This window comes from Balearica regulorum, chromosome 19 (genome assembly GCF_011004875.1).
Source record: "Balearica regulorum gibbericeps isolate bBalReg1 chromosome 19, bBalReg1.pri, whole genome shotgun sequence".
Taxonomy (NCBI): domain Eukaryota; kingdom Metazoa; phylum Chordata; class Aves; order Gruiformes; family Gruidae; genus Balearica; species Balearica regulorum.
The window spans coordinates 3,096,237-3,113,596 of record NC_046202.1 but is presented as its reverse complement, the minus strand read 5'-3'; the positions used below and the strand labels follow the sequence as shown (position 1 = coordinate 3,113,596).

The window sequence follows — 17,360 nt, the reverse complement described above, 5'->3', positions numbered from 1 at the left end:
CCAAAAAAAACCAAAAAAGTGCATCACATTGGTTTAGACATATTTCTGAAAAAACTGCCGAGATGTCAACAAGTCTGTTCTGAAAACTAGTGTAACTAAGGAATCTTTCATTTTGCCACCATTTTACTTTATCCCTGAGTTTTCATCAGTACATTCCAACTCAAACTTCTTTCCTTCAGTAAACCTCAAAAGCTCAGTTATTTTCAGTAACAGTAATGCCATTAGAAAAATATATTTTCATGTCATTGTGATATTTTAGCAACTTGGAAACTATAAATCCTCATTATTATATAGATGCAAACACCCTCTCAGCTTTATAAATGATAACAAAACAGTAATGTTGAAGGTAGGTGGTGAATGACTTGTTTCTGCTATGAACTCCTGCTCTTTACTTGCTCTTAGCCTGTCAGCACTTCATAAATTATTCCAAGAACTGAAATTAAGGCACATTTGGCCTCACTTTTAAAAACAGTTAATTTAAAAGAATCTTCACAATATACTAACTTTCAAAAGACTGTACCATATTTTTACTGAAAGGGGTTGCAATGCAGGAAGAAGTGCAGGTTCTTGGGAATCAAAACTAAAAATGAGAAAGTGAAGACAACTGGACCAGAACATTCACCCTTCTAATTTCAATCTTCCACATTAGAAACAACAGCACTATATCTAAGATAGAAGGAGGATAAAAAGGCTGTAGTGCACTTTTTCCTGTCTGGGTCTACCCAACTGTGTAACTACACCAAGAATTCACTAAGACGCAGCAGTATTTTTCTCCCAATTGTATCTGTGCAGAAACCTACAATAGGTTGTACAGCAGAAGAACAATAGTAACAAAACCCCCTTTCAATGACAGAGTTGTTGTTCTGCTATAAATTTAGTAAGAGCCGTACCTCAACTGAAGGCCGTGTTCGTGTCACTTCAGTTACAAACAGCTGACATTCACCTACCCCAGCTGAAGTCAAAGTCACCTACTAAAAGTCAAGTTAATCTCAAACTCCAGCTAAATACTACAATATTTGGGGAAATTTGTTTTGTTGACATGAATTAACTTTTCTAATATAATTTTGGAGAATTATTTCCATTTTAAATGGAAAAGCACAGAGATGTAGACGTATACATGTCCAACGAAAAACATACACGAACATTTTCTATTGAGATGGCACAAAAAGCGATGGGAGCAAACTAAAGAAGAAAATTAAGACATCACTCTGTCAGAGCTTAAAAAGAAATGAAGAGACTCAGCAATAGCATGCAAGCTCTTTCACGCTGACAATGCAAGAAGAAAAGATTAGGAGCTACTGAAACAATTCAGTGCTACCACTTTTTGACTTTTGTAACAAATCAAACTCTGCCATAATCTCTGGAAATGTAGTGTGTCTATAAAAATAATTACTAATAAGAATATTTTAACTAGTTTACATTTTTAATTAATATTTATTTTTCTATTGTAGGTAAGAAAGAATTAATAAGAATTAATACTATTAAAATATTTTGAAAACCATAGGCAACTATGAAAACCAGAGGCTAACGCAGTACAGCAATGGAGTGTTCCTCCGAGCTTTATGTCTCATAAAATACTGCTGGATCATTATTTTGTCTTTAAGTTCATAGTCAAACAAGTGACATGACTTTAAAAAAAAATAAAAAATTGCATATATCTGATAGGAAGGAACTGCTTTACCAATTCAAATATTATCTATCAAATAGTAAGAGTCTGCAAAGATTGAGGATCACATTGATTTTGTATTCCCAACAAGTAGGCTTCAAATACATCAGATTCATAAAACCAAAAGCACTTATCCACAACTCCACAGCTACACCCACTGAAATGGAAACACAACAGCATTTTTGAAGGTAAAAGTTTTACCTAGACTACACAAGCAGCAACAAAAGCATCAGGAAAAAAATACTGTGTGAAATTTGCAATTACACATAAAATTACTGAAAAAGCATTTCTGTCTCAAAATCACATAAACTTTCATTAATTTATCATTGTGCCTAAAACAAGAAAACAAAGACATGTTTCCAGTTGTCAAATCATGAATAAAGCAAGAAAAAGCAAGAAAAGAAATAGTAGGCTCCTTTATTCGCCAGGCAGTAAGTTGTCAAATCTCCATTCATTTTGTTTACATAATTTTAGGTCTCATTAAGACCTTAATGGAAACAACATGATTTCTTCCCCCACCCAAAGTGTGTTTTTTATCCTAATTTCTCTGCAGGCTAGTAAAGCCCATATTTTTTGAGCTAGCACTGGCATTAAACAAACCACAAAAGAGTCTTGTGAAAGACAGGCAACAATTTTTGAGTCTATTTCATATATTCCCCTCTTTAATCTAGGCCTTTTAATCTTGCCTCAATCTAAAATCATTTCTGGTTGACAAGCATCTCTGCCGCTTCATGCAGGGAGTGACTGACACATGCATTTGCTAAGACAATCTACTTTCAAAACTCTTCTTTCAGAGCCTTTTCAGTTCTTAGGTCACCATCAGATGAAATACCTAGGTGCACTGTAAACTACATTTAGAAACGGTTCTTTGGAAGACTACTTCAGTAACCAGATATTCTCTAGGAATAAGGCAACGTCACCTTCTTTCCTTCAATGTCATACTTAGTGCCTTTGCTTTTCCTGCCTTTGGAATAGCTCCCATGCCCTCATCAGCTGTCCTCTGCCATTCTCTTCAGAACTTTGTATCCTAACAAAGCTCGTAACAAGTTCTTTCTGCTGAAGATAGTATTTTGACAGAGACATAAGGGGGTGATATATGTGGAACAAACTTCTAGCAGTAGAAACAAGAGCCACCACAAATATTCTAACAGATACTGACAGATGTAACTAAAAAGTATCTGTAGCTAAACTTAAAAAAAACCCCAACCCTAAAAAACAACCCAACAACACCCCTCAAAAAAAACCCAAACCCAAACTCTCCTAGCTGAAAGTTTCTCAGTTTTCTAAGTTAGTTGTAAGATGCTCAAACTTCTTCCATTCTTGTTGCCTGAAACTCCAAGTACCTAACCCCCATCCCTTTATAAAAAGGTGACAGGGAAACTTGATAAAACTTGTTTTTTCTTCTGTCTGTATTTTTGTAATATGCTGCAATTTTACATATTAAACACAAACCCCCTTATTATTTCAACTACCCTGATTCTAATGGAGCTGTGTTTGGTTTTTTCCTCAAGTGCGATAAGCTTCTTTTTTTATTTTGCAGTGCCCATTTTACTTGCTTCATCTCTCTTACTGCAGTACTTTCCTGTCTACTCACTGCTAATCTGGCTTATTTTCAAGAGGTCATCATTGATGTTTTCCGTCTGTAAGCAACTTAGTGTTACAATAATAAAGGAAGCTATAGAGAAAAAAAAAAAAAAAAAAAGAGAGGCTTCTTTTGGAAAGATATTGCAATCATTTTTGCCCACTGGGAAATAATTTATTTTTTCAACTTCTCTGCTACTTAAAAATTGAATGCCCTCTCAAAGGTAAAAAAGAAAAAAAAAAAAAGTGAATGCTTGATGGTGAACACGCATCCATAGTTTAAAAGTGCAATTATGCAGTGCTTCCACCTATGGATCAGCCATGCAAGTAACAAACTAAAAAAAAAAAAATAATCCAAAATTAAAAAGTCTAAGCACAGAGTTATTTTCAGTGAGGACAGCAAATGAATTATAGGCATGCTGGGTTTGAACTGGGAACTCACCATGGAGCTTTTATGGAAAAACATCCCGCTCCAAACAGGTAAGGTCTTCACGTAAAGGGGAAAAATGCACAGAAATTAGATGAAAACTCAATTACCAACAAGTACACTGTATATCATGCTATTAAGATTTATGCAGAAAGTAAACAAAATAATTTTTTATAACCATTGATGATGCCCTGAAACAGACGTAGCCCTTTAATGTAACCCACATGCCGACGCTCACAAACATAACTGCTCAGGTGACTGGTCCCACCGACAAGGCAACCCCGCGTCGGAGCGGGAGCTGACGGGGCTGGCTCTTCATGCACAACTGCCGTGACAAATGCAAGGCATCGGTGGCAAGCAGACTTTAACATTACAATTCAAGTTAGACACAGCTTAGGTCACCTTCCTGAAATCTCCTGACAAATCTGAGGCAAAAGCAGTCAAGAGCCTTAAACAGACATTAAAGTCAAAATTAATAGAAAAAGGAAATCAGCATCAAGAACAACGAATATGTGGGTGTTTTCCAGGAAACACTGACGGTCTGAGTGGGACAGTTTCACAGATTTACTGAAAAGAGACAAGTCCTAAGTGAAAACAACAACAGGTACAAGCACAACCTTCCAGAGAAAATTACTCAGCCCTTTTCCTGGGACAGAAACACACTATTAAATTAAAAATCTTTAGCAACTGTACACACAGCAATCTTATTCCCTCACTTACAAGCTTGCAGGGAATGCAGGGAAGAGAACCCTAACTTATTTCAAATATTTTTGATGTTAAAAATCACCCGATAGAGAGCTTAATGTTTTTGGCCACTCAACAATTTACCTACACTATGATTTCTTTTTGTTGTTGTTGTTCAAGTACTTTGCACAGCCTACAGTTTTAAAGCGGTATCACACAACATTAATTTTAGCACATTTTTAATGGATATTCCCCTTGCTCTTTATATCACCCTTGAAAAAGCCATTGCCATACTGACATTTGCATAAAATCTGAAAAGGAAGTAAATGTAGAGCTACTCGCACGCTCAAGGCTTCTTTGATTCTCATTTGGGATGTAACATCATCCACAAAATGGCTGAATAATTGATTTTGTAAATGGCAATATGTCATTTCTCTTTTTATACTCTGACTCTGCGATAAATTCTGGCTAGTTGAAACAAGTGCAATATTTTCAGGCAAGAACTAACAGAAAAGGTCTATCACAGAAAGAGGTATAAACCACTCAGCCATATGCCTACACAATTAAAAGGATACTGGCTTGATAAAAAAGAATTCTGTGAACTAAGTTTGACATGAGCACAACCTTAATGAATGAAGACATCCTCTTAAAAACAACGTTTAGGTGAAGGTACAAACCTAATACAAAGATGTAAAAATCCAATAAATAACAGAATATTGTAAAAAAAAACCCCAAAACCAAACCAACCCCCTTATTTTTATTAGTAATATAGGCCAAAACCCATAAAGAAGATCTTTTGAACTCTGTATAACGGACTAGACTTTAACTGTTTGTATTTAAATAAATGTTTGGTGAACACTTTGGGGGAGAGAGCTCATTTGGTAGAACCAGCTGCCTTTCTAGACATAATATATCATCTTTGAATAGTGATAAAACCCAATTAAATTGTATGAACTGTATGAATTGTATGATCTCCCATACAGTCAACACATTCAGTCTCTGAGTCGAAGACCATTCTAACAGCTAAACAGAAGATTAGCCCAGCACTATTGCACTGTTTAAATATTTAATGGAAAGCTAAGTCTTCTGCATAACTCATAGCCAATATAATTTCAAACCTAGAATATATCGAGTGGAAATCTGAAGAGTCATTGGAAAGTGGTTGAATCTGACTAGGAGCTTATAATTTCTAAATTATGATCATGGGCGTTTTGGCAAGTATTTGTTTTTTCCTCTCTGCCTCAGTTTCTCTGTCTTCAAAAAGCAGTCAAATGACATTTAGATGAGCTCATGAGAACATTTTAGAAGATAACATAGGTTTGGGGGTTTTTTTGCGTAACATACTATATTGACCTGATCATACTTGCAAATTAACAAATTCTATTTTGATTACAAATTGACCCAGGTAGATACATGCTTCAATGGAAGGTTTTGTTTGCTTGTTTTTAACACGGAGACGAAATCTTGTATCATGAAGAAAATGTAATTACGCTTCCAAAGACTACAGTAGAGTTTTCATAAAAAGCCTTAAGTGTGAGAGAGACAACTTAGCATTTCCTTTCTGTTCACAAGACCTCGTTTCTTTGAAGATGACCATTTTTTTCCCATATCATGTTTATGTAAGCAATTGTTTTTCACTACTTCCTTCACATAATATGGATGGTATGCTGAGAGAGAGAGAGAGAGAGAGAATGTACAAATTACAGGATAACCCAACCTTGAAAAGACAGCACCAGATGGCTACGCTCGGTGACATTAACAGAGCAATGCCAAGGCAAAAAACTCATTGAGGTTCCCCGTTCTCATAGCTAGTGAGAAATTCCAAAGGGAAATTATGGAATGAAGATGATTTATGATTCAAAATTCCAACAGAATTTTCTTAATTTCTTATCTGATTCTGAGGTTTAGCAAATCGAAAATGGAAACATTCTTTGATTGTGTGTTATTGTGTCTAATAAAAACTATTTCAGCTTTTAATCAGCTGTGCAATACCTACTTGTTCTAACCCCCATCGCTATATGTTGCCATAGCGAGAATCCTTTCATAAATAGTGACATCTGAACAAAATTTAGTGCAAATAACTGTATTTCATATCAATTACAAATCATTACAGTAGTTGCTTTATTACCAAATTGTATTATAAAAGCTAAAGGTGACATAAAACACGTCTGAGAAACATGCCAGAAAGATATGTCCGGCTTCAGCATGCCAGAAAGCTGACCTATCATATTGAATTCTTTAACTTTACTTTTAAAATTTTTTTTGGTGACTTTTTTAGTTACTGATTCCTACTTCACTGTATCATGAAAACATGACTTTGCACTCCTTATTTTTGTTTGCTTCAGTAGTAGAACCTGGGATAAATTAAGCTCTCAGAGTCAAAATAAAACAAGGGGATATCAGTGATTTTCAGAACATAAAATATAAGCAATGAGAAACACTACAATGATAAAATTGCATCAGACACTTTACCTACTTTTCCCCTTCCGTATTGGGGGTGGAAGGAGAGACAGGATGAAGAACAGAGAGAGTTTCATGTTAAAAACACATTATCTAAATCTTTTGGATGGAAAAAAAGTAAGGTTTATTCCTTTTCCTGTAAGGTACTTTGGATGTCTCTGTTTTGACAAGACGCAACTAATGCAGGTTACATCCTGGTGTTTCGCTAAAGCTATACGAATTTGAGAATGAAGTATGATACAAATATAATGACCATATCCCTTGAGAAAGTGAAAACAAATGCTGCTGTCAGAGAAGCCAACTTTTACAATAGTTTTTCTTTTGAGGCAATTATTGTATCTTTTTATTTCCCTCCTTCCTATTACAGCTCATCCGTGTCCCCACATTCTTACAAACTGGAAACTCACTACAACTCATTCCACAAACACAAGGAACGCTTATAAAGCTATTGCGAAGCACAAAGCTGTCTTCTAACATATTCTGATTCACTGCCTTTTATAGACAAGCATGAGATGGATCATACAGTTCTTCCCCTTTCAAATCTATAAGGTCTTTGTAAATGAGCAATGAATTAACCCATTCACCAGACTTGAGAAGGAATTCAGCATTACTATTAAAATTTTGAGAGGGAAACAGAGGCACAGATATATAAAGACTTATTAAATCTAGCTCTTTTACTGTCTTACATCCCCCTAATCTTTAAAACATAAGATGTTTCCTTACTCATTAGTGCCAGAGCCACTTTGGGAAAGCCTATCTGCTCCTCAGAATGTGCTGACAGTACAAACTGCAGGAAAGCGAGTCAATGGCATGACAAAATATAGGGACAAAAATTAAGTGCTTCACAAAGGTGTGGAAATTACAATGAGAGACTTGAAAAAGCAAGGGAAGAAACAGAGGGCAGGGAACAAGGAAATGATAGTGATGGCAAGAAGGAGGGAAAGCTCTGAGATGCTTATTCTGAAAACTACTTACATTCTCAGCACTAAGAGAGCTTAATGACTGATCAGAAAATGTTCCAAAACCCACAAGTTCGCATGAGAAAAAAAAGCATCTGTGATGAACAGCGCAGTAATGACACAGCTCCAGATTCTGGTCTTTCATTCCCATAGGGCTACGGTGAACACTTTTAAAAAATTTACTGCCATTCCACTTGTCAGGTAAAATGACATGCTTTGCTGCTCTGCCCGAGACAGATGATATTAAGAGCGGTGATCAGTCCTTTCAGTACCTGAAAAATATTTTGCTGTCCTGGATACTAGCAGAAAAAAAGCAATTTGACTTTTTGGTTAATAAAACCTGCAAAATTTAATTAAGATGTCTAGTATTAAAGCAGCTTTTCAGATGTTAAAAGCAAATAAACCGGACAAATCCAGACCTGCTAATGATGCACTATTCTTTTAGTCTTGCTTTTTACTGTTAGAAATGTACTGCAACAGATCAAATTTTCAATCCTTTAAAAGCAGCAGCAACAGAAAAGGAATCTGCTTTGAGGGCCACTGAACAGCAACTGTAAAATCCAACTGATAATGAGTTTGTCTCCTTTTCTGATCGCTGCACAATCACAAGGTTAAGCAGCTGCTCCCAAAGAAGAGCCTTGTTTCCTCGGAGCGGTGCTTAAAGGTGCTGACCATGTAGGTGTAAATACATCTGTCTTTTGCCATTTGCAGTAATACATGCCTCCTACACTTCTCAGAGTGAGGCAGATGGTCCCTGTCCTGTCTAAATATTACACTGTACAGACTTACATTGCTATGTGTTTCTCGAAATATGAGGGCAGATGTTAAATATGTTAAACACACGCTTTGCCCCCTGGAGGTTTAAGTTAAGGCTGCTGTCTCAATTTGGTCATTTTAGGCATGCCAGGCTTCTTGGATCCTAGGCATTCCTCTTAAATCCCCGCTTTATAAATACAGCTTTTCATGTTAATTTTGTGTACTTTCATCAAATATTTTGGATGCAGAACAAATGAAGGAAGCTCTCAGCTTAGCGTTACACATCTACACAGGCTTCACTGAAAATTATGATCCTCATTCATGAAAACTCTATTTACACAGCAGGGTATTTCCCCTGCCTGTTGTTTTCCTCCCCTTACATAAGCCTCACTGAACATTTTAAATTTAATTTGTTTTAAAAATTACACCAAATAATAGGACAAGGACAGTTTGTGAATAGTAAAATTTACTTAAACTATGCATATGAACACTCTCTGAATATGTTTGAGATATTTAAGAATAAAACATTAAACAAAATAATGCAGACTTACTACATTTGCAATAGTAGAACTGTTTGCTGGTATCACCACAGCATTAAGGAAATAGCCTTTGTAAAGGCTGCCGCATGAATTACTGGTGTAAATCAAGTGCTTTTTCTCAAATCATCATCCTCACCATTGCTCCTACCACCCTGCCTTCCCCCCGGTAGTCCCTCAGATGGCTTTTCACGTTCTGTGTCTTGTCCTACCTAGTTCTAAGTGTCTATTCCATTTCTAGGAGCTACTGACAGCTCCCAGAATTACATTTCAGACCTTCTCTGACTGTACTCTTCAAGTCACATCTTTGATATTTTCCCTCTTTCAGGACTGGTAACTTGCTGTTTATCTCCACACATGCCCACCTCTCTCTGATCCTGCCTCCCTTCCTGTCCTCAGACGAGATCACACCTTCCTGTACTTTCAAAATTCACCTGATTGCTAGCACAATCTTTTTCCCTTGCCTGTGTTTGAATTGTAAGCAGAAAAACAATATGCAAAAAATAAGCAATTAAAATCTATGTGTGGAAGAAGTTAAACCACAACATTACCCTCATACTGCTTCTGTACTGTTTCCTTGTAAAGTCCCATTTACAATTATCTGTGAATTTCACGGACTTGTCTGCAGACAGCCTCTGTGCTTTGGGCAATTGCATGTTCGTAGTTCATGATTTGGCTCAACAAGCCTAAAGAAATTCTTGTCTACAGCAGTGAAAGCAGGACTGGATTGTTAGATAGACATATACACAGATACACATGTATATATGTGCATACATACGTAAGCGTTAGAACCTCATCATGCATACCTAGTGCAGTAAACAAACAGTAACAGATTTTACAGGATGTCCTGAACACTCAAGCACAGAATATGGGAATTACTCAGGGAGAGAGGGAATATCCACGAGCTCTCGCCTGAAAAATAATTCCCGGTTCACAAAACACAAGGTAAAATTCACCTCACTATTGGGGTTTGAGCAAGAAACCACCGAAGCAAGCAAGACAGTGCCTGCACCCATTTGCCAAAACGCAGGAAAATGTTATCAACCTGTAGGTATGAACCTCAACTGTTTTGTCCAACCACAAGCCAAACTTAATCTATTTTTCTTAAAAATATAAAAGCCATCTGTAAATTAATGGATGAATCAGACTTTTAACTAGAAAACATTCAGAGAATTGAAGAAACAAAAAGTGAGAGGGAAAAAAAAAAATAATCACCTGCTAGCTTTATGTATTAACTGTAAAAAATGAAGATTTGAAATTTACTAAGAGAAAAATATTGACTGTTGAACAGTATCAATTAATTTAAAATTGTCAAAGTTTATGAAGTTCATAAAATCTTCTTATACATATATTTAGTAGAAGCTTTTCACAACAAGTATTTTGAAGTGCTTTATCATGGCACAGTGAGAAATACCAAAGTGCAGCTGGCTCCAGAAAGAAAGTCCACACGTGAATTTCATAGTGCAGAACAGTCACTTCGGAGGAAAAATAAGGTCAAGAAAACAGCAGGATTAAGTTTTCTCTTTATACTCAACGTGGCTGACTGTCTTCCCATGTCTGATAGTCAAAAATAATTTCTGCTTGAAAAGTTTGGAAATCAAAATAAACAAACTTGGAAAAAAAAAGTAACCCCATAACTTTTTCTGATTGAATACAGCTCTGCTTATGTTTCATACCAATTCCGGTATAAACTTCTCCTGATGTCAGCATACAGTATTTCCCATATGGTAGACTGCAAGAAAGTGATCCACCCAAATCCAACACTCCTCAATTTTTAGAGACTGGTTTTCAGGTTTTGTTCACTTATCTGATGCTGGTTTTCTTTTCTTGTCTCCTCTTTCCCCCACCCCCTCTTCTGTTGCCATTAAATTACATACACTGAAATTAAAATAAGGAATAAAACTAAGAATCACCAGTAACACAAGTTATTTCCAGGTGAATTATAAATAACAAGGTTAAGACAGGTTTGTGCAGATACACTTACCCTGTGCGTTTGGTGATGGTCCCTAATGTCATTGGCTGCTTGATTTGAGCAAGAGGCAAGACCACAGTCAAACTTGGAAGAGGCAGGAGTCGAGGGTTCCCAGGATTGTTGTTTGTGAAGTTATTGTAAGTGTCTTGGCTGTTCAATTTACCTTGATGGGATAGAGATGTAAAAAACCACATTATTGGAATTTTTTTTCATTTATCATTTCTAACAACTGCCTGAAATAAGCCATTGCCAAAAAAAAGGTACTAAAAAATAAATGAGTTCCTATTGTAAACAAAAACATATCGAAGAAAGTCATCTCCATTTCAGGTAAAAAAAAAATGACAATGGATGCAACAAATATTTATTTTTTTGTACATGGGGATAAGGTCCCCTACCATGGAAGGGAAATTACTCGTGCTGCTGCCGCTTGCCTGACAGTTTTGTTCACCAAAAAGTTTTCAAGTTCTATTTGAAGAACAAGCTCTGGATTCCAATTCTCTAATAAAAAAAAAAAAGAAAAAAGAAAAAAGAAAAAAAAGTGTATCTGGAAGGGAATTATTTTCCTAAAGTACCACATACAGTGTTGGTAATTGAAAGTCCTGAAAAGGTTGCTTTTGTTGTCTCTACGGATAAAGGCACACATAATAGTAATCTGCTGAACTAAGACCAGAGGAAAACAACAAGTAACTACATAAAATAAAGCCATGCCAAGCTACATGTAAAAATCAAAAAAGTATCAAAAAAGTAACAAACTTCATATTCATTCAAAAAGAAGAAAACAAGCCATAGGTACTTAAAAAAGGAAGGAGAAAACATAACAAAAAATCCCAACAACCCTAAATTTAGCTTGTTTCAAAGCGGTCTGTGCTGGATATACGCCCAGTTTAGATACGCTTTCTTACTCTCTGTATCATTCTGTAGTCACAACCTTTCATTCTTCAGCTAGAAAAGGAAACTAGCTACAAATTTCATGGACAGTAAAGAAAGAAATGTGAAGGAACCAAAGAAAGAAGTTAAACAAAAAAGGGGCCAGTCTGTTTATAACAGAATCAAAAGTACTTTAAATAGACAAGCAACCATGAATTAAAAGGTTTAGATCATTAACTTGTTTTTCTGTGTTCCTATAATGCTGTGAAACGCTGGCTTTGTTCTTAATCAAAAGGGAGCCATATTGGGAATTAGGTTCCTAAACAACCGATGCATTCTACAGAGATATTATACAAATCCCAGGCCAAATCCATACAATCTGACTGAAGAGCAGCCACCTTTTTTCAAGGAAGAAAAACAGCACAGAAAAGGGTTTCTCACAGGAAGCAGCCTGAAAAGCTTTAATGGTACTTCAGATGGATTGAAAATAGGAAAAGGAAGGCGGAAAAATCTTAATGAATGTCTCATCATCCTAAAGACACTCAATGCTTCCTTTACCCCTTCTTTTAATACTATATAACTGTAAGCTTAGGGGTTTTATTTGTTTTTTCTACAAAGTCCATAGACCTCTGCATCTTAGAAAAGCACAATAAGAAAAATGATGAAATTACAAAGTGTACTTTGTGTTAAGTATCTGGCCTGAACATTGGTCAATACGTTTTAAGAGAAATAGCAAGGCTTTAATGAATAACAAGCCTATTGAAGTCTCAGAGAGCAGATTTCATTAATAGTAATTTTCCTGCACCAACTTGGAATAAAAAGAAACAGGAAAGGGGGGGAAAAAACCCAGTTCAGTTTTAAGACTGAGATGCAATTAATTTTTTTTAAGATTAGTTTCATAATGCATTCTTGGTTCTTGTGGAACAGCGTAGGAATAGTTTTCTGCATTATTGTCTAATTAGTTACTGTTGTATGTAATGAAGGCCTCCCTTAAAGTGTTTCACTCTCCTATATTCACCATGACCGACTGCATGCTACACTGCAAACAGCGATGAGATCTACAGAGGGGGCTCTGAACGTCTGTAATTTGTTTTCTTTTACTTGTTAGGAATATAATGATTAACTATGAACTACTGAACCAAATGACTGTGTTGTTACAGCCCTCTCTCTCTCTCAAGGCACATTTAATTACTCAGTGCCCTCTGCTCCCAACATCAGGTAGTTTTCCATATGCAAAACCTTCAGTTGATTCAATAGAATATTTGCATGCAGAGAAACGAGGCATTTACAGACATCCTTCCTACACACGGATGAGTTGCTCTATTTTCACACAAGTTGAGGAATCCCAAGGCAGTTAAGGATACTCAGAAAACTGCAGGATTAAGCCATCACGTAGGAGTTTTTTATTAATTCTAGCAATAATGGCTATTTTTAGGCTCACACATAAGAAAAGAAAACACAAAGTAAACAGAAAAAATGATTAAACTATACAGAGAGAAATGAAAACATGCTAAAGAAATGCTGAATGGGAGGCCAAAATCTAAGATGATTCTTCTTGGGAGGAAAAAAAAAATCAGAGGCCAAGCATTTCATTTTTAAATGTATAGTTTAATCTGTTGTATACAAACATCAATAAAAAATTAACTAATCCAGAGCTCGTAATGCACAGCATTTCACAGCATAAACATGATAAAAAAATTTAGCTATGACAAATGGAAAAGCTGTAAATACCTGAAGTATATCCCAATAAGTATTGTCTGCCAATCTATATTTTCTGCAGCAACATTTAGTCGCTTAACTGCAAGTAAATGTAATTAAAAGTGATACAAGTCAAAAATTAAAAGTTGGAATGCTACAGAAAGGAGACAAATTATTTCTGACAGTAAAGTTTTTCTTGAAAATCTGACTACAATAACATTAAGATGGTGCAGACAAGTAAGGTTAAAGAAAATCATGCTTAATAGAAAAAGTAAAAATATTTGCTTTTGTTTTCACTGAATTATTTTTAGCTATTTTTACGATGTTCTATCCTGTTATATCTTCATTGTATGTTGCCTCAGACCTATCAGAGAGGTACGTGCTTGTCCTCTTAACTGCACAGCCTTGGGGACCCAGTAAATGCATTCTTATGACTGGGGCTGTTCCTTTCTAAGCACTCAGCAAAAGCTGTATTGTGCATTCTGAATTTCATTGGAACAAAATAGTGTCGCGCATTAGGTTTAATAAGTTATTTTAAAACCCCATAATGTTATGGTGTGCCCTTGTACCCATCCAGAAATTTGACAGTCACCCTCCATTCCTCCGGCCCTTGGAAGTGGGAAACTCCTCCGGCAGTAACTGGGAGTTGTGTGCGCACAGGGCTGCCGTATCAGGCCAAAAGAGCACAAAGAATGCAGTCAAGCATCAACATCATTTCTACAGCTCAAGCAGTTGTCGACTCACTGTCAAAGGCCATGCAGCAAATAAGCCAAAGTTTAAATCCGTTACAAATATCAAACATTTTGCATAAGCAGAATCCTGTACTTAAACTACCTTGCCACACGTTGACAGTGTATTAATAAAGAATAAACCCCTGGAATTATAGCTCCAATAGAGTAGCTTCACTCGGCACTGACAATTTAACTTTAAAGGCTAACTTGGTTGTATCCTGACAGCTACACACAAATCACATCCTACTGACTATTCAAGGAATACTTTCTATTGCAATAGAAATTAATTTAGAGAAAATTAATCACCATCATCACAATTTCATGGCAAACATGTCCTCTCAAGAATCAGTCTGAACATTTCCAGCAAGGCATCCTGAGCAACGCAGCTCTTTCCCTTGGTAGTTGCCCAGAGCAGGAGCTTAACAGCCCTCAGGACCCTGTGCAAGGCAAGTCCTTTTGGTCAAGTATTTGTTCTTCCATGGGCTGCCAGGAAAGAGATTTTCACGTGATGGTTCAAGAGCTGTGCACGGAATAGGTTCATGCCAGTTTAGGCTAAGGTTTATTTTCCCCATATCCATCCTCCCATTTGCCACACTCCCTCTCCAGCTTGGGCTGTGGCTCAGGATGCACACCAAGGGGAGCACTTGCGTTATTTTCACCCAAATATTACAGACTCAAGGTCCAAATTCCTGATCATAGCTAAATCCAAGTCAAAAAACCTCCTACAGTTAATCCTAATTCAGCCTTTTAGACTTCCGTTGGAGAAAAATGGAAGAAAAAAAAGTCTTGTGTCTCAATTTAAGCTGCTGGTTATCCATTTTATGAAGGGACTTGCAAAAAGCCAAGGATGTTGTGGCTCTGGTAGTCCGCTAGCAGATGTCTGTTTACAAGTGCAGTATTATATTGGATAAACGTTGTCTACTGAGACACAGAAAATATGGTACCTCTTTGCTGAAAGTCTGCAACAGAACCGCCATCATATCATCCACCCAAAACCTGAGCCACGCTTTTCCAGACATTTTATTCCACAAATACTCAAAGGAAAAATGGATTAAGTTGAGGATAAAAGTGAAGAAAGAAAACAACAATGGGCTTTGTTGTCAGATGGAGGGAGCGGCTGCCGTGTCGGCCTGGCTGGGGTGTATTCCCAGGCCAGCCATCATTAACGGACTCACTTCCACCGAGGAAAAAAGGGAGGCCTGAAAGTGCCGGACAAAAGAAATCCCAGCAGACAAAGAAAAAACAATTTAAAAGCACCATTATAAAACACAGATGCTATAAGGAAAATAAACTTCACAAGATTTACTGGTTTTTGACAAAGCTGGACATCTGTGGAAAAGACATCAGGAGCAGCTCCCAGGTACGGCCTGGCTGGCCTCCTGTCCCCGCTGCTTCTTCTCAGCGCAGCCCACGGCTTCACAGCGATGCGGAAGGGTCGCTCCCCGCTATCCCCGTACCTTTGCCATCGCAATGCTATGTTATTGATGGGTACCATTTTTATCTATCATTATTTTCATTTACAATTACTGTTAAGCCTAAGGCACAAATGTTAGATTTAAACGTTTGATCACCTCACGCATTTCTGTTTTCACATGGCTATAAAGGGAAAGCTACACTTAGGGGAAAACATGCCAGACTTGCTAGCTTGCAACACTGTATAAAAACCATTCAGTAACTGAAAGCAATTAATACAGTAAACCTGTCCTCTTCTGATAACTAAGAGCCTTGATGAATTCAGGCCAGATTTCAAATTGGTCAGCATTTGAACAGAGTACTTCAGGGCACTGCTGTCAGAGATCATCTTTGAGGAGAGAGGAAGAAAAACATCCTGATTTTTGCAGCTACTAATGACATAAATATACATCAAAATGCAGCACGGCAGATATATTCCCACCAGCCCCAAGGAGCTCATCTGTGAATACAGCACAGTGCAGCCAGTGTCATGCAAAGAGACTTCATTGGATCCTGAAAGAATTATGTTGATGCAGCCCCACTGACGGCTCTGCTGTTACTTTGCCCTTCTCTTTAGTCCTCGCATAGTACCACATCAATGCGACCAAATAACTTCTTACCCGATTTAAACCTGGGTCTAATACATCGGTACCACAGATCCCAGCTCTGCACGCAGGCGACAGCCTCAGCCAGTCAGAGCTCTGTAATTCACAACAAGGGAGCTCAGTAATTCACAACTGAGCTTAAAACCAAAACTACACCCTAACAGCTAAGGGATACAAACACCAGCTTACACCAAACTGAAATTAAGTCATTTTACCCATTGAATTTCCCCTGGCAGTTTTGATTGCATACGGCACGTCTCCTCACTCAAGTGTTGTGGGATCCTCTTTTGCAGAGAGAAGTTCCACCCTGTTGGTGAGCAAAGCAAACGGGACTTGGCCCAGACCATTGTCCTGGTAGGAATGTAATGATCAGAAAGATTTTAGTTTCTCTATACGCTTTACATGAAAAACTAAAATGGTATCGAGCACCTCTCTGCCTTGTAATAAAATGATTCTATGTTGATTTTTAAAATTTTTCTTCCATTCCTCCAATACAAAAAGCTTAGTAATGCAGTGTCAGTAAAATTCAAACCCCACTTGACTAGCTTTTATATCTTACAGTTTTTAACAGACTACATTTCAAAGTGGACCATGTAGTCTACTGACATAAACACTACATATAAACATGTTTAATTTGGTAAATAAAAACGCAGTAACTGGAGGCTATGCAATCACGTGCAGGCTGAGTTGTACGAAAACGAACTGTGTTTGGCCATTACTTCTGTTTAGTGTAACACTGAAGATTCCTCACCTAAACACTCACTAATCATATAATGCAAGGGAAATAAAATCCTTTCTAACTGGCAGACAGAAAATGGCAGGAAAAACAGAAGTGTCATGGATGTGGTGGTTTATTTTGCTTTGCTTATTATTCAATACAAAAAGTTTCCCGGATGAGAATGGAAAACTTCCCAGCTTCAGTTCCAAGACTTTCACCCTCATTTCTGACCTTTTCTCAGACATGTT

General features: G+C 37.1%; 1 protein-coding gene across 17 annotated transcripts in view; it reads right to left on the bottom strand.

Moving 5' to 3' along the window:
- Positions 1 to 17,360, bottom strand: part of BCAS3 (BCAS3 microtubule associated cell migration factor) — a 366,523-nt gene that overhangs the window by 219,103 nt on the left and 130,060 nt on the right. For 11 of the 17 annotated variants that reach the window (XR_012838343.1, XM_075771145.1, XM_075771159.1 and 8 more), the window contains exons 16-17: positions 11,054 to 11,204; positions 3,690 to 3,734 (exon numbers count right to left, since the gene is read on the bottom strand). Coding sequence is in view for 16 of the 17 variants with exons in the window: in XM_075771145.1 (XP_075627260.1) it covers positions 3,690 to 3,734; positions 11,054 to 11,204 (196 nt within the window). In the remaining variant the exon portion in view is untranslated. The remainder of the gene's footprint in view (positions 1 to 3,689; positions 3,735 to 11,053; positions 11,205 to 17,360) is intronic. The other 6 variants (XM_075771147.1, XM_075771160.1, XM_075771153.1 and 3 more) reach the window with 1 other exon arrangement.